Source organism: Natator depressus, chromosome 4 (genome assembly GCF_965152275.1).
Source record: "Natator depressus isolate rNatDep1 chromosome 4, rNatDep2.hap1, whole genome shotgun sequence".
Classification (NCBI taxonomy): domain Eukaryota; kingdom Metazoa; phylum Chordata; order Testudines; family Cheloniidae; genus Natator; species Natator depressus.
This window is the reverse complement of record NC_134237.1, coordinates 51,804,705-51,832,554: the sequence shown is the minus strand read 5'-3', so window position 1 is coordinate 51,832,554 and position 27,850 is coordinate 51,804,705. Positions and strand designations below refer to the sequence as shown.

Here is a 27,850-nt window from a genome sequence, read left to right as displayed (position 1 = left end):
ATTCACATAGCTGAAATTGAGTAATTTAGATCGACCCCCCCCCACCACCACCACCAGTGTAGACCAGGGCAAAGATACATGCCTTAAGCAACATTATTCACATTGCCAAATATCTGCTCCTAACTCATCAGTGGATAGCCTCAAGAAAATTTAATGGATGAAACAAAATTGTGGCGCTGAACAGGCAGTTTTTTTAACCATTCAGCAAAGATGGGATACTTTGTTCAAATTACGAGCCATTTGTTTAACTGTCTGAGTGTAGGGTTTTCACACGGCTCCTTCTGTACAGGATTTTTTCACTTAAGATTTTGCAGTAGAGGGGTGGGGGAAGGGGAGTACTGATGGGAGCATTGCTCTGGATTTTTCCCTTTGGGTGCCGCAGTTGGCCTGATGAATTCTTAACTTAGAACTGTCAACCTGAATATGATTTTGTGTTCTTATTGTGATTGACAGAGATGTCATCAATAGTAGTAACTTTAGAGAGACACTGTACCCTCCATTCATCAGGAGGTAGGGAGACCAAATGGAGATCCTGCTGCAAAGAAAAGAGAAGAGGATTTGATAGCTCTTTTATCTAATGAGTAAAGGAATGAAAGAAATGCATACAAAAGACATGGAAGATAATTTGCAGATTTTCTTTTTGACAAAATAGGACAGAATGGATTTTTGAGAGAGCTATAGAAGGATTTGGTAAGACTTTTTGGAAGCCGCAGAGATAAATAGAGGTGCAGTTATTGAGATGAGATGGTATAGCATCCAGGAGGAAAAACCAAAACCTCATATTTTCTAAAATACGTGAAAATGCTACGGTTTCCTAAGGGCTTAATTTTGCAGGGATGCCCCCTTACATTCAGTTTCTTACTTAGCTAGTGAGGTCAAATGCAGTTCAAAGTGATTACAGGGCACAGAATCAGGTCCCATCCCTGGTGAGAACTGGTGGGGTTACACTGACATATCTGTATGAGCTAGAATGATTTGGTAATTTCCAACTTTGAAAGCTTATTTTTGCCAAATCAAAGTGTGAGCTTTATGGATTGTAGGGGGTTGCTGCATCCAAAGGGTCTGTAGAGCTCTGCATCTGTGTGAAGTGTCTGTGGCCTCTGAGTCTTTAGGGGTCACTGTTCATATTCTTTGGTTCTCTTATGATGTGAGATTTGGTCCTTAAATCTAACTCTCAAAAGAAAAAGACTAGGCTTATCCTTTTTGTTCCTTTATGATGTATAAAGGAAGTCTGAAAGGTTTTTGTCAAATAGGTTTTTCTGCCTTTAAAAAAAAAATAGAAATTTGGTGGTCACAAGAGTGTGCCCAGCCTCAGATGGGAAGCCCACACAGAGGGATTCTGCACCCAGAGAATTTACTCTTTCAGAATGGCAACTCTGTACAAATATGCTGGAAATGTATAATCCTAAAGCTTTGTTGTCTTGGTGTCCCAAAAAGTAGTCCTAATTCAAATGGACAGTTAAGCTACCATGTTGAATATAAATGAGCAGAAATGCATTGACACTGGTTTTAGATCAAAGATGCAATAAGCAGCAATAATAGTCTTCCTGCTTGACTACAGTGTTGCTGGTCGCCATCCAGATGTGCAGAGCCCTTAAGCATGTCTTGCTGCACAGGTTTGTGACTCTGGGCAATATGCAGGAAATAATAGAAGGATTTCATGCACTGGGCTTCCCGAAGTATGGTGGTGCAATAGACAGGATGTATATCCTGAATCTATCCTCTTACCTTCTTTTGCTTCTGAACAGAGAGGTACACTTATATGGTTATATAAGTGTTGGTAGATCGCTAATGATGATTCACTGACACTAACAGAGGGTGGTCAGGGAAGATGCACAAAGCTTGCTTCTTTAGGAATACAGCACTCCTTGAAAAGCTGAAAAGCAGGGAGATTTTTTCCCAGACAAGCACATTCACATTGAAGGGTGGGTTGCTATGCTCATTGTGATTTTTCCAGGACCCAGCCTACCCTCTGCTTCCCTGGCTCATTAAGCTATACACCAGGCACCTGGGCAGCAGCAAGAAAAGATTTAACTGTTGTTTGAGCAGGTACAGAATGAATGCTGAATGTTTATGTGGTAGATTGAATGTTGCTTCATGACTAAGCAGGAGCTCAGTGAGCCATATATTCCCATTGTTGCAGCATCTTGTGTTTTACATAATATTTGCATAGCAAAAGGAGAAACGTTACCAGAAGGATGGAGGAGGGAAGTGGAAAGACCGCCTGCTGATTTTCAACAGCGAGACAAAAGGTCAAGTTCAAGATCACACTGAACAAATTCGTAGGGAAGGTTTCAGACCAAGCTGGATGAGAGTGCATCTCAAACAAGTGATTAAGAGAAAGCAGAAAGCCTACAAGGAATGGAAGATGGGATGAATCAGCAAGGAAAGCTACCTCTTGGAGGTCAGAAAGTGTAGGGATGAAGTGAGAACTGCCAAAAACCAAGCAGAGGTGGACATTGCAAAGGAAATTAGAACCAATAGCAAAAGGTTTTATAGCCATATGAACAAAAAGAAAACAAGGAAAGAAATGGGGACCTCTAAGCACTGAGGATGGGGTGGAGCTTAAAGATAATCAATCCAGGCATGGCCCAACACCTAACAAATACTTTGCCTCACCTTTTAATAAGGCTAATGAAGAGCTTAGGGGTAATGGCAGGGTGGCTAATGGAAACAATGATATGGAAGTAGAAATTACTGCATTCGAGGTGGAAGCCAAACTCAAACAGTTTAAGGGGAGTAAATTGAGGACCCCAGATAATCTCCACCCAAGAATATTAAAAGAACTGGCACATGAAACTGCAAGCCCAATACAAGGATGTGTATGTAATGCATCTGTGAACTCGGAGGTCATACCCTGTGACTGGAGAATTGGTAATATAGTTCCTATTTTTAAGAAACGGGGGGGAGGGACAGGGAAGTAATCCAGGAAATTATAAAACTGTTCTTAGAACCTCTATTGTATGCAAGGTCTTGGAACAAATTTTGAAAGAGAAAGTAATTAAGGACATAGAGGTAAATGATAATTGGGATAAAATACAACATGGTTTTACAAAAGGTAGATCATGCCAGACCAACCTGATCTCCTTCTTTGAGAAGATAACTGATATTTTTTTATACAAAGGAAATGCAGTAAATCTAATCTACCTGGATTTCAGGAAGGGGTTTGATACCGTTCCACATGGGAAATTTAGTTAAATTGGAGAAGATGGTGATTAATATGAGAATTGAAAGGTGGATAAGGAACTGGTTTAAGAGGAGAGTACAGTGGGTCATACTGAAAGGTGAACTGTAAGGCTGGAGGGAGGTTACTAATAGAGTTCCTCAGGGGTCAGTCTTGAGACCAATCTTATTTAACACTTTTATTCAGGACCTTGGCACAAAAAGTGGGAACATGCTAATAAAATCTGCAGATGACACAAAGTTTGAAGGTATTGCCAATAGGGAGGACCAGAATATCATACAAGAAGATCTGGACAATCTTGTAAATTGGTGTAATAGAAATGGGATGAAATTTAATAGCGCTAAGTGCCAGATCATGCACTTTGGGGTTCACAACAAGAATTTTTACTATAAGCTGGGAATGTATCAGTTGATAGAGACAGGGGAGGAGAAAGAGCTGGATGTATTGGTTGATCACTGGATGACTGAGTGCCAAGGTGATGGAGCCATGAAAAAGGCTAATGCAGTCCTAAGATGCATCAGGCAAGATATTTCCAGGAGAAATAGGGAAGTGTTAATACCATTATACAAGGCATTAGCATGGGACTTCATTTGGAATGCTGTGTGCAGTTCTGGTCTCCCATGTTTAAGAAAGATGGATTCAAACTGGAACAGATGCAGAGAAGGGCTAGTAGGATGATCAGAGGAATGGAAAACCTACCTTATGAGAGGAGACTCCATGATCTTGGTTTGTTTAGCCTAACCAAAAAAGGCTCAGGCGAGATATGATTGCTTTTCTATAAATACATCCGAAGGATAAATAACAGGGAGTCAGAGGAGTTATTTAAGTTAAGGGCCAGTGTGGACACATGAACAAATGGATAAAAACTGGCCACCAACAAGTTTAGGCTTGAAATTTGGTTTCTAACCATCAAAGAAATGAAGTTCTGGAACAGCCTTCCAAGGGGAGCAGTGGGGGCAAAAAACGTAACTGGCTTCAAGACTGAGCTTGATAAGTTTATGGAGGGGATGCTATGATGAGATTGCCTACAATGGCATATAGTCAGTCTGTGACTGCTAGCAGCAAATATCTCCAACGTCCAGTAATAGGACACTAGATGCGGAGGGCTCTAAGTTACTACAGAGAATTCTTTCCCAGGTGTCTGGCTGGTGGGTCTTGCCCATATGCTCAGGGTGTAATTGATCGCCATGTTTGGGTAATTCTTTTGTTCCCTGTCCACATCCATTTGGCTGCCATTTTGAGGTGGAGTTTCAGGGTTCATAAACGAAGTGTTTTTAAAAGGGGTGCATTAATATTCCTACCTGATCTCCCTTCCCAAGTGGGTTCTGACTCTTGACTAGCTTGGGTTGGATTTGGCTGACTCTCTCTGAGGGTCTGAATCCCCTTAATGAGCCATTCATTGTTGGGTTGCTTTCCTCCAGGGTTCAAGGGGAGTCCACCATCACTCATGAGTTGGTGGTGGGGTCCCTACTCAGTATGGCATCCACCTCCAAATAGTAGCTGAAATCCAGGCAGGCATGAGGGGCCAGATCCAGATTTTCTGGTAGCCTTTGCGTTTAGGTAGGATTGCCACTTTTCTTTCCCCTTAGCCCAGCATTGTTGCTCATCCCTTTTATATCCCAGCTTTTGCATGTCTTTGCAACATCCAAATAAGCATCTTTATTCCTATGGCAATTCTGAAGTTGTGCTTGCAGTGTCCCTTCTCTGCGCAAGCTGAGAAAGTCCAGGAATTCTTTCCTAGATCAGGCTGTAGGACAAGGCTTGCCTGAACTTCTCTTAGCTGCACTTTAACATGCTGGGGATTTTGAAGGTGGGGGAAGAGGGGGATGGGCTTGTGGTCACTGTGACCCTGGGCAGTAGTGTTCAAAACTGGGACCAGAGTGGGCGCTGTCATGGGGACAGGGCATTCTGGGATTGTTGGTTGAGTATTATGAATTGTCTACATAGGCATCCTACCAGCGGAACAGTGCTGGTACAGGACTTATGTCATTCAGGGAGTTGGTTTAGCTTGACCACTGTAAACTCAGGGTTTTACCAACAGGACTCCAAATTGTGTGTGGATGCACACACAAATGTGCCAACTAAGGGAAGTTTTAATGGTACAGTTGTATAGTAGAGCAGACCTTTGTCTTTCTCCTTGTCTGATGACATCATCTGTCTAGCAGGATACTCAGCTGCACAATTTTGAGAAGTTGTTTTTGCTTAGCACTTTTTTTAGAGCCATGTTTTCAGATTAGATGTGATCATATTTGGATAGGCTTCTCTTTCTGCCTCCTGTGCAGTTGGAACTGATTGGAAGATTAGGAGAGCAAAATTTAAACTCAAGAACTGTCATTCAGTGACTAATAGGAGAGCTGGTTTGCATTCTATCTTGCTACTGTTGCCCTTAAGGGTAGGACAACAAAATAGCCTTAAATATGAGAGTGAAAGAATGCTTTCAATCTCGCACTAAGAAGATTAGGATCCTGTGAGATTAGAAGAAGAAAAATAAGGTTAAAGAACTTTTAATTTTAGGATTTTATAAATCATAAAACAGCAAGAAAGGGTGCTGACCTAGTTTAAAAAAACAACAACTTGTGAAGGTCATTTTTTATTGGTGTTTGTAGATCTACATTGGCCCAAAACATTGTTGTTTAAGCAAGAATTTATGAATGCATCTCTTGAATCTTCATCTACTGCTTGTAAGGCTGAAATAGATTTTGTAGCAGAGTTCTGAAAAATGTGAATAGTAATTTGAACACTGTATTTAAGTATTCAAGACAACAGCATTAATAGAAACTTGAATAATGTGACAGAGGTCAGAATTGTAATCTTGTCTTGCATTTGTGTAATATTGCAATTAATCGGAAGTTGATGAGTATGCACGTTTGTGCAAAACAATGCTTCAGATTTGTGGGTTTACATCCTTATTGATTTAGTTGACTGAAGAGAATAATTGTATGTTAAAAATATGTATGGTTTCTTGTTCAGTATCCTCTTTTGCGAGTGGATTTTTTTGAGAATGTTATTTTTCTCCTGCTTTGGTTTCCCTTAGTGGTTTTTCATCAGGAAATTGTTTTATAGGTAAACTAAGTTGTCGCTATTTTATTTATATCCTTTTCTGTAGTTATGGAACTGTTTTTGACAGCAATTTTTAAAATGTATACTTTAAAAAAGAAAGAAAAGAAAAGCTGTTCTGGTATTGCTCTGTACTACTGACTTGAAGTAGTTTTCCAATGGGCTCTATTTCCTGAAAAAATATACCTTAATTTTTCAGTGAGCTGTTAGAAAAATGTGAACCGTGCATGTGTAACATGATCATTTATCTTGTGTCAGCTGTGATCTGGAGCAGTCAAATTTGGGGGGAAATTATTCCAGGTTTATACTGCTGCTTAAAAAAAGAATATTCAGAGTTGTATCATTAGTAATAAACTGGATGTTTGTTTTACTCTATAGTTATCTAACTTCTAACTTCGGCATTGAGTGTCAGGATTTGCTCCTAGTAATTGCTTGTGCAGTAACACTGAGTATCTGCAATAGCAGTTGGTATCAGGAAATCTCAAATGCAGCCACAAGTTACTTTCTCTGTGTGGTTTTTTTTTTTTTAAACCACATTGTAAATAATAACACAGCGAAGGTAATCTGTCTGCTAGCTCCTAGCAGCTCTCTCTTAATTTCTTTTCAAAATAGCAGTAATTTCTTGCCTTTATCTTGCTGTTTTTCAAACTTGTGTTTTTTGTTTTAGGAAGATGGGAAGTAGAAGAGCTTAAAGAAAACACAGTGCCTGGAGACAGAGGATTAGTTTTAAAGTCAATAGCAAGGCATCATGCAATATCAGCTATGTTAACAAAGCCATTTATTTTTGATACTAAGCCTTTGATTGTTCAGTAAGTTGCTCTTCAGATTTGTATTTACTCTTCTAACTTTGAAATATCATGAAAAAGTAATATGTTTTGTATTATTCTGATTTCCATTCCAACATCAGTTGCCTTGCACAAATTTACCAAAACCACAAATATGAAGGCGTTAATATAAAAATAAATTATTATAAATGTAATGTTTTATCTTTTAAGGTTTTCAAACCCAAACTAAAGTTATATTTTAGTTCTTTAATATTTTATGTTAAAAATAGGTGAAATGATGTTTTAAACCTTTCGTCTGAATACTTAGTCAGGAATTCAAGATCTCATAAAATGGATATAAAAGACTGCCATTTAAATGTCAGTGTCTTTGCAACTGAGCTTCCAAATTACATGGAATGTGAGAGAATTTCAGGTGGCTATGAATATAATGATGTTTAAATACATTTTTGAAATTTGTAAGTCAGTGGAAATTGACTTACAGGTAATTCAGAAGAAACTCTGAGATGGCTGCTCTCGGTAAATCTAGACTATGATGTAGGTAGGCACAAACATAGTACAAAACTTCGCCATGCAACTCGGTCAAAGTGAAGTAGTGAGTGGCCTCTGTATCTCTGCAAATGCTGCCCAGAAACTTTTCTTTGTGGAGATTGCTACTGTGTTGAACTGTAACATTTTTTTTTTTTTTTAGATTGACACTGTTACATTTTGCATAACTGTTGCCTTACTTTGCAATAGCAATAAAATATTCCAGGCAGTTTTGTAAAAATGTTTTGGGAGTAGTGATTAATATTAAAATACAAATGCTTATACACAATCTTGGACATGGATTCAAAGTTAAACTGTAGGTCAAAGTGATCTTTAATTACTCCAGGGTATCAGCAATATGCTCTTTGATTCCCTTTTATACAGGTATGAAGTGAATTTTCAAGATGGAATTGATTGTGGCGGTGCATATGTTAAACTTCTGTCCAGTTCCAGTGATTTGGATTTGGTATGTCCTTTATGTAACATTTGATAATTATTCTTCTGTTTAGGGGAATGTGATCGTAGGCTTATGGAATGTGACTAAGGGCATGATTATTCATTCGTGAATATCCAAAATGCTCAGCAAATGCGGGAATCAGGCCCAAAGTTTACTTAGATGGATGAAAAGTCTGAAATAGAAATTTGTATTTTTTCTAATCTGAATATAGTTTGTATAAAATCTTATATATACATAAAGCCTTCAGAGTTTGTTAGCCTCTGCTTACTAGCATCTGTTATATGTTGAATACAAGAAATATCTTAGCAATAATTAATTTCCATTATTTTTAAAGCAAAAATTTTAGCCTACTATAAAAAAAAAGTGGTTTAAAAAAAAAAACCTATAAAGGTCTGAATCACTAAAGAACACATAATTCATTCACTCTGATTTGTTACATTTTCATTGGAATTGCGAATATCTAGGATCAAGGGCATGATGGTTATATAATGTAGGCCGTATACTACCAATAGTCAACGTGCAGAACTCAAGTGATGTCAACTGTTCTTTCTTAAAATCTAAATAAAATGACAATTCATATATGTTAAGGGTAGAGGGGACCGTTCTGATCAGCCAGTCAGATCTAATTCAATAATACAGGACATAGAACCTCAACCAGTAATTCCTGCATCAAGCCATAACTTCTGTTTGAGCTATAGCATACCATTTAAAAAGATATTCAGTCTTGATCTAGAGACTTCAAGCGATAGAGAATCCACCATGTCATTAGGTAAGTTCCAATTGTTAATTCACACAAATTTTTAACAATAATTTATAACCTATTTATAGTGTAAATTTGTCTAGATTCCAGCTTCCAGCCAATGGATGTCATTATGCCTTTTTTCCCCTGCTATCTTAAAGGACTATCCACTATTGGAAATCTCTTCCTTTTGTAGATACTTGTAAACTGTGAACAAGTCACTTCTTAACCTTCTCTTTGATAAATAGATTGAGCTTCTTAAGTCTCTCACTGTAAGGGATAGTTTTCAGACCTCAGATCATTCTTGTAGCTCTTAATAAGATTGATATCCATGTAGTTTGGATCTATGAGAGTTATTACTCAAGTTAAGGGTACAAAGAAAGATTATTCTGAGATCTTTTAAACCATCAAAAAAGGACACTAAATTAGTTTAGAAGACATGTTTATGTCCCAAAATTTAAACTTTTGGTAGACTTTCAGAGGCCCCAAATTGTTTGATTGTGGAACTGAGGACAATACCAAAGTCTCAGAAATAGATCTCCCTTTCCATCTGGTCCTCTACCATTTTGTTTTCCTCCCATAGAAGCAGGCAATTTTAAGTGAACACACATACATGAATGTCTATCCTTTCCAGAGACTACAGCTGAATTTTTCTATATGAACTTTTTCAAGTACTAAAAGTGGAAATTATAATAGGATTCACTTTTTCCCTTCTTAGGAATCCAGTACCAGTCTTTACCATAAGACAGTTACACGCACACACAATTGAGAATTTCAAATTCCTTTTTATGAATAACACTCCAAAGATAAACCATTACAGCACAGCAGTTTGAATGAACTCTAGCTAGACTAACATCACTAACTAGAGATTTTTTTATTTTTTCCTTTAAAATGAAGAGTATAACCCAGGTCTTCCTCTCCACCTCAAAAATGTAGATAGATATAGATATAAAATACCTTATGAAATAAATACAGGGATTGGGACTTCTGACAATCGGAGATCTTCTACTTTCACGTAGGCTTTACCCAATCCCTTTAGTGGGTATTATATAGACAAATAAAACATTTAATTGTACTATACAATCAGTTGTTTCAGCATCCACATTACTGAGCACATACACAACTTTAAATAAGAAAGATGAAAAAAAAAATCTGTACAGTTACTGTAGCTGTCAATCTCACACACTGTCTTTGGTTTAGTGATGTTGTATGCCCCCGAAGACATTTGGCCTCGAGTCTGTGGTTGATCCTTTATGGTGTTTTCCCAGTCTCAATCCCATCGAGTTCTATAAAATTACAAGAAACTATATGGAGATCCAACCCAAAGATCAGTCTGGGTTACCCCTGGCAACTCATCTTCTCCCTTCAGGACTGGGCTGCATCTGAGTCCTGGATCCCTGTAGATCAAAATGCCCACTTCAAATTCCTTTTTCTTTCTTCCCTCCCTCCCCTTTTCCCCTGCTCAAATTCACCAAAACAGAGGATGGACAATTAGCTGTAACTCTTCTCTGCTAAATATTAGGCCATTGCCCCAGTCTCTCCAGTGCAAATTGGGCAGGGGTGTTGTTCAAGGTGCTTTACAGTCTATAAGAGATCTGGAAGCCTGAAGAAATTACTGGGTGTGAAGTGTGTTGAACCAGTTGTGAAATGTCAGAGGTTCAAGATGGAATCCCTTTGCTGCATTTTGGCAGGTGCTGCTAGTTGTTACTTTACATTGCAGTAACACCCAGAGTCTTCAGTCAGGTTTGGGGTCCTATAGAAGTGCTAGGTGCTGGAGAAACATGAACTAAGGAAGTCCCTGCCTCCCCCAAAGAGATTAGTATGAAGAGTGATGTGATGTGACAAGCAGGTGTAAACACAGTGCAGGGGTGGTATGGGAAGAGAAGAGCTCGTAAGCACCATTATAGTTGTTTCTTTTAAACAAGAGAATTGAATAAGAGATTAACGAATCAGTTGTTAGACAGTTTTCCCCTTGAAGTCAGTGTAGAAATAAATTTTACAGGATTTGAGGGAGGACAAGGTGGTAGCTATATGAATGGATCTGGGGATACGTCCCACACATAAGCAGTATCCTAGAAGATGCAAAGGTGCTGTGGAAGAAGTACATAAGCAAGTGATAGAGGCTGCCATTATTGGTGGAACAAAGGGAGTGGGAAGATCACAAAGTAGTTAGATAAGAGATTGACCAAGTAGGGAGGAGCTAAATTATGAAGGTCCTTGAAAGTAAGAACCAGAAGTTTGTGTTTGATACAATGGAGGGACTCAGTGTGTGAGAATTGTGACATGATTGAAGTGGTATACTGGGAAGGTTATTTTGGCAGCAGCATTTTTAATGCACTGGGCAATGGCTCCTTTGGAGCCCTGTCACATTCAGTGAACTCTTGAAAGACAAAGGGTCTCCCAAATTTTTTAGCATGGTTTCACATAGCTGTATTATACATGCACGCCTGTTGTTGTTAGAACAGTCAGGAAATAATTTGCTCTCCCCATCAATACTGGAAAATGGCATCATGTTCACAAAGTATGATTTTTAAACTCTTATAACTTCGGCAAATCTAAATTGTGGATTTTTCATTTCGCCCTCAAAAACTGCTGCGTATGTTTGTTCACTTACAGAAAGTCACCTCCTGACAGAGACCAGACTATCAAATTTATCTTTCAGAAATAAATTTTCTAGAAATTATAAGTGGCTGAAAAAGGAGCTTAAAAACCTTAACTATCGCTATGTTTTCCAAATATAAAAATTCCCATAAACAATTAAAATAGCGAAAGATCTTGACAATGTAAGGTAGTATGGAGGTGCCCCTGTGAGGAAAATAAATCTTTTTTTTGTTTTGTTTTGGTATTTAGTATCAACTACTCAGAAATGTAGAGCAGCAGGACAGTGATAAAGAAAAATAGTAGAAGGTGACATACTGTCTGGTTTTTTTTTGTTTGTTTGTTTGTTTGTTTGTTTTTTTACCATATTAACATTTAAATTGCACATCAACTATTTGCCTTCAGTTTTTTTTACAGGGCACAATACTTGTAGAAATAAGTACAGCTGCTGTTTTATTTTTATGGTGAGCATTTTCATTGTAATATAGTGTCCACGGAAGTTGCTCTTCCACCTTTAGGGCATGATCCTGTGAGTTGCTGAATGACTCCTTGTGAGGTGCTGAGAATCCTTTATGCATGGTCATTTGGGTGGAAACAGAGCACTCAGCATCTCTCAAGAAGTGCAAAACATCTTACAGGACTGAACCTATAACAGTTGGGTGCTGGAACTGACATTTCGTTGCGTGAAATATATCACAATAGGATTATTAGCAGGCTAAAGACCTCCAGCATCAAGGAGTAGAGGTACACAAGTTATTTAATTAACTGTACTGCATAACCAATACTAAACACTCTTGCTTCTACAGGAATACTTTTTTGACAAAACACCTTACACAATTATGTTTGGACCAGATAAATGTGGAGAAGATTACAAACTGCATTTTATCTTCAGACATAAGAATCCTAAAACTGGAGATTATGAGGAAAAACATGCTAAGCGTCCTGATGTAGACCTAAAAAAATTTTATTCGGACAAGAGGACACATCTGTATACTCTGGGTATCCTTTAATTTAATTCTTAATGTTGCACTTAAAAAGGAAACGTTAGAAAACAGGGTCCCCCTGCACTGAAGACTTACAAATGAGCCTGTTTTCTGTCTATATACAGTAGTTTTGTTCATTGCTATGGATATTTGTGTATTGTGTGTATCTTAAATAAATGGCTTTGAAATTGTGTTGCTTAAGATTCACTTGAGGGGGAAAAAATTAAAAATTGGCCATATCCAACCATTAACATTAAAGTACACTATTATTTACACTTGCAGTAAGCAGTGATGTAGTACGCTATCAATACTACATCATTGACTACAGCAACTAGTGTAAATAATCTGTTGTCGTTGTTAGATTTGTAGGAAAAATAGAGGCCTCCGCTCCAGGTGCCCTGTCATAAATTACGAAAACAAAATTAGATCACCTGCAGAACACTAAATATCCCTCTCATCCACAAAACTGATTTCTCTCAAAAGTCCACCTCTCCATAAGTGTGCATAAATCAATGACTTGCAGCACTCCCTGAAAGCAAATAGATTGGGGCTATTTCAGACAAAAATAAGGAAGCCTGTTCCACAACTGAAGAACATTCTATTCCCAGTCATTTCTTTTAAAAGAAGGAGCCAGCTCTAGTATCTCTGCTGATCACAACTGCAGCAGTGTGGCATAGAGAATGGTAGTTTCTCCAATAGCAAGATCTCAACCCATTTGGGCTTTACAGATGAAAACCATAATTTTAAATTCAGTAAGCTGTACAGATCATGGGGCACCAGAGGTACGTACTGCCACCAAGAAGCACCGCTACATAGGCAGGCTGCTGCATTCTGCACTGGTTTCTTTCCAGACTGATCAAAAGGGAAGCACCGTGCCGAGCACATTGCAATAGTCCAGTCTTTGGGGCCATAGATTAATTTAGAGAACTAGATTAGAGGTGGCAGCAACAAGGGCTTATTTTGTCTTTCCCCCAGTGTTCCAAAAGATGAGATTTGAAACATCTTTCTGATTATGGAGATTGAATCCTTGCAATAGTTAATAGCTGCTTGGTGTACCTAAAAACTACTACTTTAAAAAAAAATCAAGTATTTCTGATAAGTCTGTAACAATTGAATGTTTTAAATTAACATAATCACTCCTAAATCGGACACTAATTTTGGGTTACTGTGTGTAACATGAGATTCCCTTTATTACCTAATATGTCCCATCTACCTCCAATTCTATGATCCTTTGATAAATGGGAAAATATTGGAAGTGATACTGCTAGATGCTGGAAAAATGTATCTCAGACAAGTTGGAAAGAAGGGGGCAACAGGAGTCAAGCTTTGGGGGGAATGGTCAGAGTCTGTGGCTGCTAGAGAACCCTTCTCTCCATAATTTGGAAACACAAATTCCTGACTCTTGTTCTTGTCATTCTTCTGCTGTCCAGAGATACCTGTGCACCCGGCTAGCAAAGTATCCTATCCCCCTCTAGTGCTGGTCTATGCAGAGAATGACAAACTGCTGTTGCTATCACTTATTCCATTAGCTCAAGTGGCAAAAGTCTTTGTGATGGATCTAAAGGTTCCAATCCTGCTGATGGTGTCAGAATGATGATGCATGATGGAATTTCTGCTGCGTGATGGAATTTGTTTTTCCAGTTTACTGTCTTTAAAACGTATGAAATCACACACACCTATGTTAAAGGAACATCATTAAGGTTGCAAATTCAAGCACTCTCATTAGGAAATGCCAGAATTAAGGCTTCCTGTGCGACATTAATTTGCCCTCTTTGTGCTTATGCATGATGAAGCAATCTTTCATTCATGAACACACACTGTTTTTTCCAGAGGACCCCTACTTCACTCAGTGCACAGGATGAACCTGCTCTGAGGATGAATCAGAGATGTGTAGTAAATAGAAGCCGTTGTGTATCGGACTATGGCTTCATTTGTTGCTGAAGTTGGAAGGTGTTTAGTGAATGAGGCAGGTAATTGCAGGAAGGGAAAGGACAACCTCATGGCTAAGAAAGTTGAATGCTGCCCTAGAGAACTGAATTCTCCTGCTGCCTCTGCCATAGAGTTCCTGTGTGATGCTAGGTCAAGTCACTTAAATTTTCCACAAGTGGGCAGTAATTGTGGTGTTTTCAATTTCTGAGTGCCTGACTTGAGATCCTGAGACCTGATTTGCAGAAGCGCTGAGCATTCACTTCTGCAACGAAGTCAGTGGAACCAGTCTTTCAATGTACAGAGTGCTATATAATGCGAAGTACCCTGAAAAATCAAGAATACTTTTTATCCTAATTGCTGCGTCCGTTTCCCAACTGTAAAATGGGGATAATAATGCCCCTCATCTCATAGAGGTGTGGTGAAAATAAATGTACTAATGTCTGTGAAGTACTCAGGTAAAATTGTGATGAGTGCAAAGAAAAGCCCGTGACTAAATTAATAATATTTTATTCGGAGGTTTGAACAGTATGCAGTAAATAAGGCATGGGGCCACACATTGAACAATGAAGAGAAAACAAAATATTGAATAGCTTCTCATCACGTGAGCACCATTCATTCTGTGCACTGAATGAGATAGGACCTGTGGGAAAAAATAGTACATGATTGTGTTATTAAAGACAGTTTCATAATTCATACACAAAATAGGACCAAATTAAGGTTGCACAGACCGTCTTCATTCTGGCATTTCCTAATTTTTGAGTGCTTGACTTTGCAACCTTTAATGTTCTTTTAACATTTTTTTTGCATGCAATTATAATATAAATTGTGCATAACAGAAAAGCGGTATGCTTTTGGTAAAAGGCCAGAACCGATACACTGCTTTGTCTACCTAGCACTTCACTAATGCAGTATTTTGACTTAATTCCATAGTACAGATTGAATATAAGATGCCTGGTTTGTAAAACAAAGAAATGGAAACCCTAAGATGGCTGCTGAGCGGGAAACTGGTGGGGTTATTATGCATAAGTGGCAAAAAATATGTTTCTTAATGACACACACACATTTAAATTTTTTCCAAAGTCTTTCAGGAAAGCAGATTTAACCTTGCATATTTGTTTATTACATATGAATCTGTGTGTCTGCATGCACATACACAATTTTAAAAATACATTTATTTTCTTGCAATTTAGTGCTGAAACCAGATGACACATTTGAAATGTTAATTGACCAATCAGTTGTCAGCAAAGGAAATCTTCTGGAAGATATGGTTCCTCCTGTGAACCCTCCGAAAGAAATAGAAGATCCCAATGATAAGAAGCCAGATGACTGGGATGAGAGAGCAAAGATCCCTGACCCTAATGCTGTCAAACCAGATGATTGGTGAGAAAATATATTTTATTTATACAGACTATATAGTATGAAAGCTATTCATTTTTGGTGGTTTAACTTCTAATTTTATGGTGTTGACACTTAGTCTATACTCTTCTGCTGGAAATTGGAGTAGTATTTGAGTCCATATGTGCATCAATTAAAGGGATACTGGTAACTTAAAAAATCACATTTGTCTCTGAATAGATTGTACCCACTGTTGTTGCAGGTAACACCTATAGGTACAATAAATGAAATATTAGGAGGAACATTTTTTTTCGCTTTTACTTTATGCATCTGACAGCACTTTTGTGTAGTCCATTTCCCTCTTTCTGCTGTATAGTTAGTTTTTTCCATGACTGGCGCTTTCACATAGCAACAAGGAAAAGAAAACCATTTTTAAAATAGGTATGTGTCACTGTAAACCACAAGTTGGCAGTGGTAATTTGGGAGCAGATATATTACCTGAAACTACTTAACTTGGTTTTGCAGATTTTCAAAGGCACAAAGGGGAGCTGGGTGCCCCGCTCTCATGAGCTGGGTGCCTAACACCCTTTTTTGTGCCTTTGAAAATCATTTCTTTTGTGTCAGTTATGTTTCTTTGACTAGAACTTTGCCATTTTGAACCAGACTGCTATATTTTTTTCTGGTAATATCAGTTTGTAATTAAAGGGATGAAGGTGAGCCTTCCAAAATAGAAGATCCTGATGCTGTCAAGCCTGAGGGCTGGCTTGATGATGAATTACAATACATCGCAGATCCCAGTGCAGAAAAACCAGAGGATTGGTAAGAACTTGTACTCATTAAGAGCAGATCTTTTTGCAGAGGTATTGTAGACAAGGCCTTGTTTACTCTGTGGTAAATTGGACTAAAATTCTGCTCTTTGGTCACTAGAGTTTGTTGTGCTTTGATGCAGCAGACTGGAAATTCTGAGGCATCTTCAGATACATTTTTATATTTTAATTTTGGAATAAAATATGAAAATGGACAATGTAATCTGCACAGTAGACCCTTCATTGTCAATTGTGGGTATTAAGTTTATTTTATGGTGTCCTCAGCGTTAGTTTTTCATTGTTCTGAAGAATTTTGTATTAACAATGCACAACTGCATTGTAAAAGTTTTCACCGGGGAAGCTATAGCTTTTGGTTGCTAGGTGTAGCAAGAGACATCTGGGGCTTTTGGTACCAGGGAAACAGTTCAGGATTGTAAAATAAGCACATATAGTTGGGGTGGATGTTAAAATAAGCATTGAAATACTTAACAGTGCTGACATTTTACATTGTCATCTTTAGCTGGATGCATTATGTTGAGGGGGCAGTCCACACCTCTTAAAGCATGTTTCAGGCTGTCTGCAGAGACAGGAATACAACTCTGTTGATGTTTTTCATATTTCATGTTTTCAAGACTATCTGCACAACCATGAGGGCTAGGAAAAAATGTTTTTAAAGATCTTACATTGTGGAATACAGTTCTGTGGGCAAGGGGTGGGCAAAATTCTGAGGCTGCAGAATTGCAGAACCATATACAGGCCCTGAGTGTAGATTAGATATGGGAGATAAATTCCATTCATATTTTCATTTTAAAACACTCAATTGTTTGTAATCCCTTCCACAGGGATGAAGAAATGGATGGTGAATGGGAAGCCCCACAGATCCCTAATCCAAAATGTGAGACTGCACCTGGCTGTGGAGAGTGGGTGCGTCCCATGATGACCAATCCAAACTATAAAGGAAAATGGAAACCACCAATGATAGATAATCCTAACTATCAGGTAGTAATGAAATATAATAACAAAATATTGTATTCTTCATTTAAAGGTTCAGAGATCCATAGAACAATCTGTCTAGGCTTTTATACCATATTTATTACTATGTATCTGAATCATGAATACATGGCTCTGATCACATTTGACTTCAGGTTTTTTACTGTAAGTAGCTTGCTTCTTAATTACTTTATTTTAAGTATGCTTGAAAATATTGATGCATTCCTGTATAAAGCCTTTTTCTCCATTAAGAACTGCTTCTGCAGAAACCCAATTATTCTAGTGTGGTTTTCTCAACTATCCTACAGATACTAACTACTACAAAACTACTTTTTCCTTTAGAAAATTACATACAAAAAAGCAATATTAAAGTTCTTCTTCGAGTGCTGTACCTGTGGGTGCTCCACTTCAGGTGTTGGTGCATCCCAGCACCACTGTTTGGAGATTATCAGTAGCAGTGTCTGGTCGGGGTGAACGTGCACAATAGCAGTCTCATGGCGTGGTTGGTGCCTCATCTAGTACATGCATGGCCTGACCCCTTCAGTTCCTTTTCAACTGTCCTCGGCTTGAGATGGAGTCCGTTAGAGGTGTCGCTGAAAACCTTAAAATAAGATAGCTTAGTTTTTACCCTTGTTTATGAACAGTTTGTTACTTAACTTACTGTATGTCTATACTACCCGCCGGATTGGCGGGCAGCGATCGATCCAATGGGGGTTGATTTATCACGTCTAGTCTAGATGTGATAAATCAACCTCGGAGCTCTTTCCCGTCGACTTCTGGACTCCACCAGAGCGAGAGGCGTAGGCAGAGTCGATGGGGGAGGGTCAACAGTTGACTCACCACAGTGAAGACACCGCAGTGAGTAGATCTAAGTACGTCAACTTCAGCTAAATTATTCACATAGCTGAAGTTACATAACTTAGATCGATCCCCCCCACTGTGTAGACCAGGCCTTAATATAGTTAGCATTTGTTAAATCTAGTTAGATAGCCATCCACCACAACGAACTAACCTGCTCAGAAAAAATAAAACAGGTGTTGTTAATAAACAGCAGGAAACCCAACACGTGTACTACTTGCCTCCAAAAATGAAAAAGATTCTTCCTGTGGTGCCAGGACAAACATCTGCAAGCCAGGCAGTGCTACCACTAATTCTGGAATACTTCTTATCCCTAAAGACCTCATGGCTTGCTACGAGCTTGCTTAGTTCACTTTGCTGCCATCACAGTCTTCCATCAACAGGTAGATGGGACTTAGTGATTTCTCACAGGAATACAGAACATGTACCCGGACATCTGAGAACCCACACCAGCATGGGAGTTAAATCTGGTGTTCAGAAGTCTAACCAGAGCCACATTTGAACCCATTGCCACATACTTATTACTTCACTTATCTATGAAAGTGGCATTCCTGGTGGTCATTAAATCCATGTGCAGAGTCAGTGAGATAGGGGTTCTCATGGTTCACCCCTCCCCCCCATTCACAATTTTCTTCAAGGATAAAGTGACACTTCGAACACATCCTAAGTTTATGCCCAAAATATCATCTTCGTTCTACCTCAACCAACCGATTCACTTATCTACATTTCATTCAAAACCACACACTAACGCTCAAGAGGCAGACCTACACACACTAGATGTTCACCGTGCCTTAACCTTTTATCTGGACAGAATGAAGCCCTACCGAATATCACCTGGACTTTTTGTGTCAACAACAGAATGATCAAAGGGCTCTGCCATATCTATGCAAAGATTATCTTAATGGATAACCAGCTGTATGCATATGTGCTATTCACTACACAACACTGAAGCCCTCCAAGGATCAGAACCCACTCGACAAAAGCTTCATCTATCTCCATAGCATTCCTACACAATGTGCTCATTCTAGACATCTGCAGGGCAGCCAGCTAGGCCTCTGAACACACATTCACGAACCATTAAGCAATTACTCTTGATTCAAGCTCAGACACAAGACTAGGCCTCAGTGTGCTAGCCTCAGCAATGAACTCAACTCTGAAGCTCCTTCAGTCTTCATGAGGGCACTGCTCTACATTTACCTGAAGTGGAGCACCCACAGGGACAGCACTTGAAGGAAGAAGAGAAGGTTACTCATCTTGTGCAGGAACTGAGGTTCTTCGAGATGTGTCCCTGTAGGTGCTACACTACCCACCCCTCTCCCCTCTGCTTCGGAGTCAGAGTTAAACTCTCCATGGTAGAGAAGGAACTGAAGGGGTCGGGCCGTGTGCGGGCTAGATGAGGCACCAGCGGTGCTGCGAGACTGCTACTGTGCATGTGCACCCCCACCAGACACTGCGACCGAAAATCTCTGATTGACAGCGCCAGGATGCACCAACACCTGAAGAGGAGCACCCACAGGGACACACATCTCGAAGAACATCAGTTACTGCACAAGGTGAGTAACCTTCTCTTACAATGCAAATTCAAGCACTTGAAAATTGAAGAAATACTAGATTACAGTTACTTGTGCAACCTGACTTCTGCTCCTTTGTTCCTCCAACCTGTGCAATAAATGCAGGGTTCTGAAATAAATATAGTAAATGATCATGTAATAAGACTATCAGAACACATATGCACAATGGGGTAGAATTAAGATTCAGTAGGTAACTGTAAATCTGACTTTCGAGTGTTTGGCTTTGTGACCTAAATATTCTCTTTAACATAGCTTTTTTGTATGTAATTTCCTAGAGTTTTAATAAAGGGTAAAAACAACCTCTTTTGTGGTGTTAATTCCCCATCATGCATCACCAGCAGAGTTTAAATTGCAGACCTTCAGTAGAGCAGCACAGATTTACACTATGTGAACTACAGGACTTACTACGTTAGCTGGCAGCAGGAGAAGGCTGTTATTCCAGAGGGAGGGATGGGTTTCTGGTGCAATATGCTGGGTCCAGAGGTGTGGTTATGGAATGCTCAGCCCAGCTCCCTCTCTTCCCAGCTGAGAGTTGGGAGAGCTCCTGCCCACTGTGGTGCCCCCAAAGGGTAAGGATGTGCTGGATCAAAAGTGGTCCTGGGAGGGGGAACCCATGCACTCTCCAAAGTGCAACGGTTCCTGTGATGGCTTCTGGTCATTCCCAGCTCTCTGTGTACTATTGCTGCTTTTGTGGCAGAATGGGCCTAGCTCTTTATAATGTTCGTTCAGTTAAATGTTTACAGCGTGCAAGTGAGGGAAGGGAAATGGCAGGTTTAATGGTTTATGATTCAGGCAAACCTAGCAGAATTTTCATGGGACAAGTGAAAGGTGTGTCTCACTAGCCTTAGCGCATTGTCTCTACAAATTTCAAACACCTGCTGCAAACAATGGAGGATATTATTTCTCCAAGGTCAGAAATGTGTTATAACAGAAACCATTAGGCAATATAAATATGCGGGTTGCTACCAGCTAGTCCATCGTACAACTAACTTACCTACAGACTAACGGAACAGAAAGGATAGACAAATGGTCTGAAGGTAGTCAACCTCTTGTACCCAGTTCACTGATATTTCTTGTGAATACTCTGTTCATGTTCATTCTGCTGTGTTATGAATCTGTTCTATTTACCCAAACATTTAGAATGTATTATACACGAGACTGTGGTATTTGAGTCACGAATCAAATGCAAAAAGGCTATAGACTTTGGTTCCTATCTTTTGTGCCTTTTGAACCAGAAGGGGTTCACTTTTTATTTTGTATTGATATTTGGAAAACTTAAGTCAAATAGTTTGTGTTACGTTTTGTCCTGTCATTCTGAGCACTTGAGAGCAGATTTCATATTCGTGGTCCAGCTGCTGAAAAGATGTCTCTACTGAGCTCAGGAGTTTTACTTATATGGCTGATAATGCTGTCATTATTGAAGAATGTAGTTTATGTGGGAAGTCATGATTCTAAAGATAAAGGCAGTCTGTTAAATGGCTTGTGCCAGTTCCTTAGAAATCTTCTGAAGATTAGGATTCAGGCTTTGAATTTGACTCATAGTGAACAGAGCATCAAGGTGGCATATACCGTACAGTACTTGGAGATCTGTGTTGCTACAAAGGTGGGCTATAGCATTTTGAACCAGCTGAAGTTTTTTTCAGAGTCAGATTTTTCTTTCCAAGGTTTGACATTGCCACATTCAAGCCATATGAATGTGTGGATAACTGTGGGAAAGTCATAGTCTGATAGAATGGAATACAATCTCCTGGAAGTGAAGAATGAACCAGTGAGACTGCACACATGAGTTTTTGGAGGTAGAGGAGCTTCTGAGGTTCAAGCTCCTGATTGGTCAGTTGCTGTCTGCTAATAGGGAAATCTGGGAAGAAACATACATGTTATGCTATATTTTGGAAGGTTTTTTTTGTTTATTTGTTTTGTTTTTTGTTTTGTTTTGTTTTTTTTGACATATGCTAGAGGCTATTGAATTGTAAATCTGATGTTATGAGAGAGATCGTGCTTCTCCCAAGTGGTGTGTATATAAAATAATTATGTGCAAATATAGAGTACTTCTTTTAAACAAGCTTTCTTATTTCTTGTTGTTGCCAGTCTTGTTCTATGCTGTATTGTTGCTGAGTATGTTACATTTTTTTCTTTTTGGCGATTCCTAGAGCTACTTACTCTCCAGGAGTAAGAATCCTGAAAAGGTAGTATCTTTAAATGGATAGGAAATTCTTCTTTGAGTGCTTGCATATGTCTGTTATGTTGTAGGTTTGTGTCTGCATCTCGTACACAGATGCTGGAGAGTTTTCCCTAGCTGTACTCATGGGGGCAGCTCTGGATGCAACCTGGCCACGTTGTGCTCCGAACTGAGGGTATAAAAGATGGAGCTGCCATGTCCATCCTTCAGTTGCTTCTTACTGTGTGTGGTTATTAGGTGGAGTGTTTCTATGCTTTACATCTTCATTCCTCTATGAACAAAGTTCCTTATAGTTGTAGTTAGCTCATTTTATCTAGCGGTACTTGTTGCTTCGTCATTTGGACACCTTTCTTCAGCTTTTCTTTTTGTTTTCATTTGTTATTACTTTGATCCAGCAGGCCTCCAGGCTTCGCCTGATACCGGGGGAGCCTTTGCCAAGGTCCTATGGTTTTAAGCCCTGCTCTGGCTGTTGGAAGACAATGCTTGATAATGACCTGCAAATTGCTGTTTAAAGTGCTTGGGTGAGGGTCATGTTAGAGACGGGTGTCCTATCTGCCATGGCTTCAAATGCAGAAACAAAGAAGTAGGGAGAAGAGCACCTTAAATGTATTCTCATGGAGGCTGTTCATTATCTGCATTTGGAACCCCCTCAGTTGGCACGAGGGAGCTCATTGACCTCTCCTTCTGCGAGTTCTCCCCCGGTCTTGCCAACGGACAGAGGCAATAGGAGATCCCCATCCCTGGGGCCGTCCTCTTTGGGATATAAGAGGTTGGACCCCTCCCAGCCTCTGAAGCATAAGAAGATGGCATTGATTTCTTCAAAGTCCTCCTCTGCAAAAGAAGCCTACTCATACTGAAGATAAAGTATGCCTTTCAGCTTGCTGCTCCCCGGCACTGTCTCACAGTGACACAGAGATGAGCCATTGACTCTGATATCCACCCTGGGACCATCAAGGCCACTAGTTCATCAGTGACGGCGGTAGATCTGCCATTGCAGATTACAGCAGGGCAACCATCATTTTCCGTGCTGAAAATGCCAGAGGCCTTTGCAGCTGTAAGGAACCTATTGTGCCCTTTTGTTACTGTCATTCACCACTGATTCAGGATGAAGATTGTGTACCAGCACTGTGGCATGTGCCATGCTTATCAGCACTGATAATAGGGTCTGTTATGGACCTATCTGGTATCACGTTTATCAGCCTCCTCAGAAACTATGTCTAGACCCCTTGTACTGACTCCATCTCATCACACAGTACCGATAGTCAGGAAGCTTTTGCTGCTGCTTCCGGTGACCTCCGTCTCAACACAGATCCCTGTCTTGGTCTCTGAGGACTCCTCCTGGTAATGCTCTGCCTTTGCCATCAGAGTACTATTACTCCTCATCAGAGTTGGAAGTGGGTTCCCAAGTCTCTCATTTTAGAGAGTCCAGGGCCTCTTCTGGAACCTGTTCCTGCTTTCACAGAATATGCTCTGCCTCGAGGCGCTCCAGCAATTGAGAAGCTTGGTCTATGTACAACTGGCTTCTGGTACCGTAACAGCCCTCTCACTGGCCATTTTGGATGTCTTGAAGGATGCTTCCATCATCCAGACCAACATTTGTTTCTTCATGGAAGCAGATTGCCCAGGACAGAGGCTTCCCTGTCCAGTACTGAGAGGCTACGAATAGTCACTACCAAATAACCTCTGGACACAGAGTTGATGGACCTTCCCCAACCTGCCTTGGAACAGCAGTCTGCCCCAGCAGTGCAAGATCAACCTCAAGAAGGTTCTGCCTTGTCTCCTCTGAATTCATCATCACCAGATGAAGCTGTCATACCGGAAGCTTCCTCCCATGTACTGGATGACTATAAATTCTACTAAGAGCTGCTGGAAAAGATGGTTATATTTCTTAGTATTCTGGTGGAGAAGAATCTTCACATGTTTATAGACTTTTAGCACCGAACAACTGCAGAGAAGGTAGAACTTCTTATAAATTAGGCAATAGTGCAGCCGATCGAGTCACTGTGGCAGATCCCCATATCTCCTCCACCAGTGGCTAAGTGCATGGAGTGCAAATACCAGATTCCATCTAAAGGTTCAAGCAATTGTGTTCACACCCTGCTCCCTTCATTGGTATAGGCCCCTGTGAATGAAAGGCACCCTCAAGATCAAGTTAAGGTTACCCCCAAAGAAAAGGATGCAGAAAAGCTAGACGTTTCTGGGAGAGAGATTTATTGAATTGTGGGATTATAGCTGTGCACTGCCAATCACAAGGTCCTTTTGACTTGGAATGACTATTGAAATTGGGAGTCTATCTCATTTTTGTAAATAAATTGCCTGAAAGCTCTAGGGAATAGTTCCAGACCTCCTTGGTGGAAGGCTGTCTGGTTTCTTGATCAGCTCTGCAAGCTTCCTTGGATGCACCAGATTCTGTGGCAAGAGTTATGGTAACAGCAGTAATTTTGCACTGATCCTCATGTTTGCAGGTGTCTAGGATTCCTGCTGAAGTACAACAGGTTATTGAAGACTTTCCTCTTGAGGGCTGTGCTGGTTTTCACTTATAAGACTGGAGCAGTTTTGAAGTTCCTAGGTCTGTTACATGCTGGCTACAAAGAGGACAAAATATCATCCTCAATTCCAGCCAAGACAGCAATTCTACCCCTACAGGCTGTCCGACCATTTGGACAAAAAGAAAAGGAGGTGGCCTCTGCCTTCTACCTCCTTGGTCACTTCATTCAGGCAACCACAAGCCTCAAAGCAGCCTGTTTGACGTTTTTGTCAAACACAGCATGCTTACCTGCTTGGCGCGCTCTGGCTTTTTTCTCTTCCTTTGGGAATAGGTTATCCCATTTCCTAAATGCATGGCAGAGCATCTCCGCAGACAAGTGGGTGCTAAGCAGAATGGCATCAGGATGTACCCTATAGTTTCTTTCCATTCCCCCTTTCCACTTCCTTTTTCAGGGACCCATCTCATGAGTCTGTGCTAAGATAAAAGTGCTGATTCTGCATTCTTTGGGAGCCATAGAGGAAGTGCCTCTTCCACATTGGGTTGATGTTTTTACTCACAATATTTCCTAATACCCAAAGCCAGAGGGGTTCTTGGACCCATTCCAGAACTTCAGAACCGAAACAGATATATCAAAAAGTTTAAAGTTGTTCCATATAGTTTTCCTAGCTTCTGTTATCCCTTCTTTAGATCTGGGAGACTAAGATGCTGCCTTTGGCTTACAGGATGCCTACTTCCATGTGGCAATCCATCCTAGCAGGTTCCTGAGGTTCATGGTAGTAGGAGATCATTACCAGTTCACTGTTCTACCTTTCAGACTATCATCAGCACCAAGGCTTTTATCAGATTGTCACCACTGCCAGGCACTTATCTCCACGATGAGGATGTCCACATGTATCCCTACCTGGACAATTAACTGGCACAGGGTCACTCCAGTCATCGCGTAGAGACCAGTATTTGTCGGACTCTCCATTTGTTCAGTAGCTTGGATGTGAAAATAAACAGAGAAGTCAAATCATGTCACTTTTCCAAAAATAGAGTTCATTGGGGTAGTCCTAGACTCAGCCACTGCCAAGACAAAACATAACCTCTGTGCATGGTTCAAGGATCAGCCATGAACCACAGTGAGGAATTGCATCAGGATCCTAAGTTAGATGGTTGTTTGTACATATGCAACCCCTCACGCCAGGCTGCACCTCCAGGAAATGCAGGCATGGCTCAAGTGAGTCTACCACCCCCAGGTTCATGTTGTGGACAAACTAGTATGCATCTCAGTCAGGGTCTGTTGTCTCTAAATTGGTGGATGAGTCAGGGCAATGTATACAGGGAATTTCCTTTGTGCCCATCTCTCCCATCAGACTTTGGTAATGGACGCTTCAGTCACAAGGTAAGGAGGTCATTTGGATGATCATCAGGCTCAGAGCTTGTGCGCCATTCACAAGGCTAGGTTACATGTAAATGTTCTTGAGCCATGTGCAATATTCCGAGCACATCAACAGATCCTGCCATGCATTCAGGGCAGGACCATATAGGTGCTCCCTGACAACATCAGCGCAGTATTTTATGGAAAGAAACAAGGGGGTGCTGGGTGTCAGTCTGTGTCAGGAGGCAGTCAGGCTGTGGCATTTCTGCATATGGAACTTGATAACTCTTAAGGCATCTTACCCTGCCAGGAGTTCAGAATGGTCTGGCAGATCCTTCAGCCTGGATCATGAATAGCCTCTCAACAAAGGCATTCAAGGATCAGTGTTTTGAATAGGAGGATTTCCAGCAGCGGATTTGTTTGCAACTTGGCAGAACAGGAAATGTGCCTAGCTTTGTTGAAGAATGGGTCACAGTCCCAGGTCCATCTCAGACACTTTCTTTTTCCTGTAGGGCAAGGGCCTGCTTGTATGTGTACAACCAGTGCCACTCATTCCTAGAGTTATTATCAAGCTGAAGCAAGAACAAAGTAGAATGATCCTCTTAGCTCCATACTGGCTGAGACAACTATAGTATTGGACCTGTGCAGAACCCTTACTTCTTCCACAAATCAGAGTTGACATCCCCAGATCACAGGCGAGTATTGCACCCAAATCCTTGGGTGCTACATTTCACAGCATAGTTCATCAGTGGTTAAATACAGAGGAGGCACGTTATTAAGTGGCAGTTAAGAACATCCTGCTTAATAGCAGGGCAGGCAACATTCCATGAGAGTTACTTACCTTAATAAATGGAAGTGTTTCTCCATTTGGGCAGCTAGTCACAGTGAGTCTCCTACACAATTCAAAATATTTTGGACTATCTTCTACATCTCAAAGTTGGGTCTAGCTTTCAATTCCATTAAGGTGCACCGGGCTGCAATTTCAGCTTTTCACCTTTTGTATACAACGTAGGAGTGTGTTCACTAGTCTTCTGACAACCAGATTCCTAAAAGATGGAAAGAGCCTATCTGTTCCTATCAGAAAACTACCTCCTCCTTGGGACTTGAATTTAGTGCAGTCAGCTCTTAAGGGTCTTCTATTTGAGCCCTTAACCTCCTGATTATTACATCTCTCAGCAAAAGTGCCATTCTTCGTGACCATCACTACTGCTAGAACGGTTGAGTAACTGCATTCCCTATGTGATGTTCTGTACCTCATGGGAACACCCTATACCCCCATGTTCATCCTTATAAAATGATTGTGTGGTATCTAATGCAAAGTTTGTCATGTCGGGTGTCTTTGAAAGGCTCATGACATACTGAGCATTGTTGTTATAATAATGGTATAGTAATTGCTGTTTTTAGTAATATTATAGGTTGTAATTTCATGTATATAGTTATGAGGCTGAAAATGTTTCCTCATGGCTTAAAGCAAGCCCAGGCAAAAACTCTCCAGAAGCAGAGGGGCAGCTCACACATCATCAGGGCATATATGGGACAAACCCAGCCCAGCCTCACAGGAACAAAGGACACTGGCCCAAGCAACAACAAAGGATCTGCTGGACTCTCGAGGGATTCACCCCCCTTCCTTTGGTCAGTTTGGGACTGTGATGAGGTAATGCTCACCTGACTCTGAAAGGGGGGGGGCAAAGCCAAGAGGGAAGAAAGGACATGATAAAAGGGAGAGACGTTTGTCATGCTCTTTCCTCTCTCTCTTCCACCTACATCTACAGACACCACACCAAGCGACTGAAGCACTGATCAAAGGGGAGAGCCTGGCTGAAGAGCAACCAGCCAGTGTGTGGTGAGAAGCATCTAAGTTTGTAAGGGCATTGAAGTGTTAAGGTCAGCTTAGAATGTGTTTTGCTTTTATTTCATTTGACCAAATCTGACTTCTTATGCTCTGACTTATAATCACTTAAAATCTGTCTTTGTAGTTAATAAATCTGTTTGTTTGTTCTACCTGA

At 40.3% G+C, this 27,850-nt stretch overlaps 1 protein-coding gene across 3 annotated transcripts in view; it reads left to right on the top strand.

Moving 5' to 3' along the window:
- CLGN (calmegin) overlaps positions 1–27,850 on the top strand; it is an 84,522-nt gene that overhangs the window by 36,101 nt on the left and 20,571 nt on the right. For all 3 annotated transcript variants that reach the window (XM_074950890.1, XM_074950888.1, XM_074950889.1), the window contains exons 5-10: positions 6,909–7,050; positions 7,936–8,017; positions 12,152–12,344; positions 15,448–15,637; positions 16,298–16,411; positions 17,241–17,397. In XM_074950890.1, coding sequence (XP_074806991.1) covers positions 6,909–7,050; positions 7,936–8,017; positions 12,152–12,344; positions 15,448–15,637; positions 16,298–16,411; positions 17,241–17,397 — 878 coding nt within the window. The remainder of the gene's footprint in view (positions 1–6,908; positions 7,051–7,935; positions 8,018–12,151; positions 12,345–15,447; positions 15,638–16,297; positions 16,412–17,240; positions 17,398–27,850) is intronic.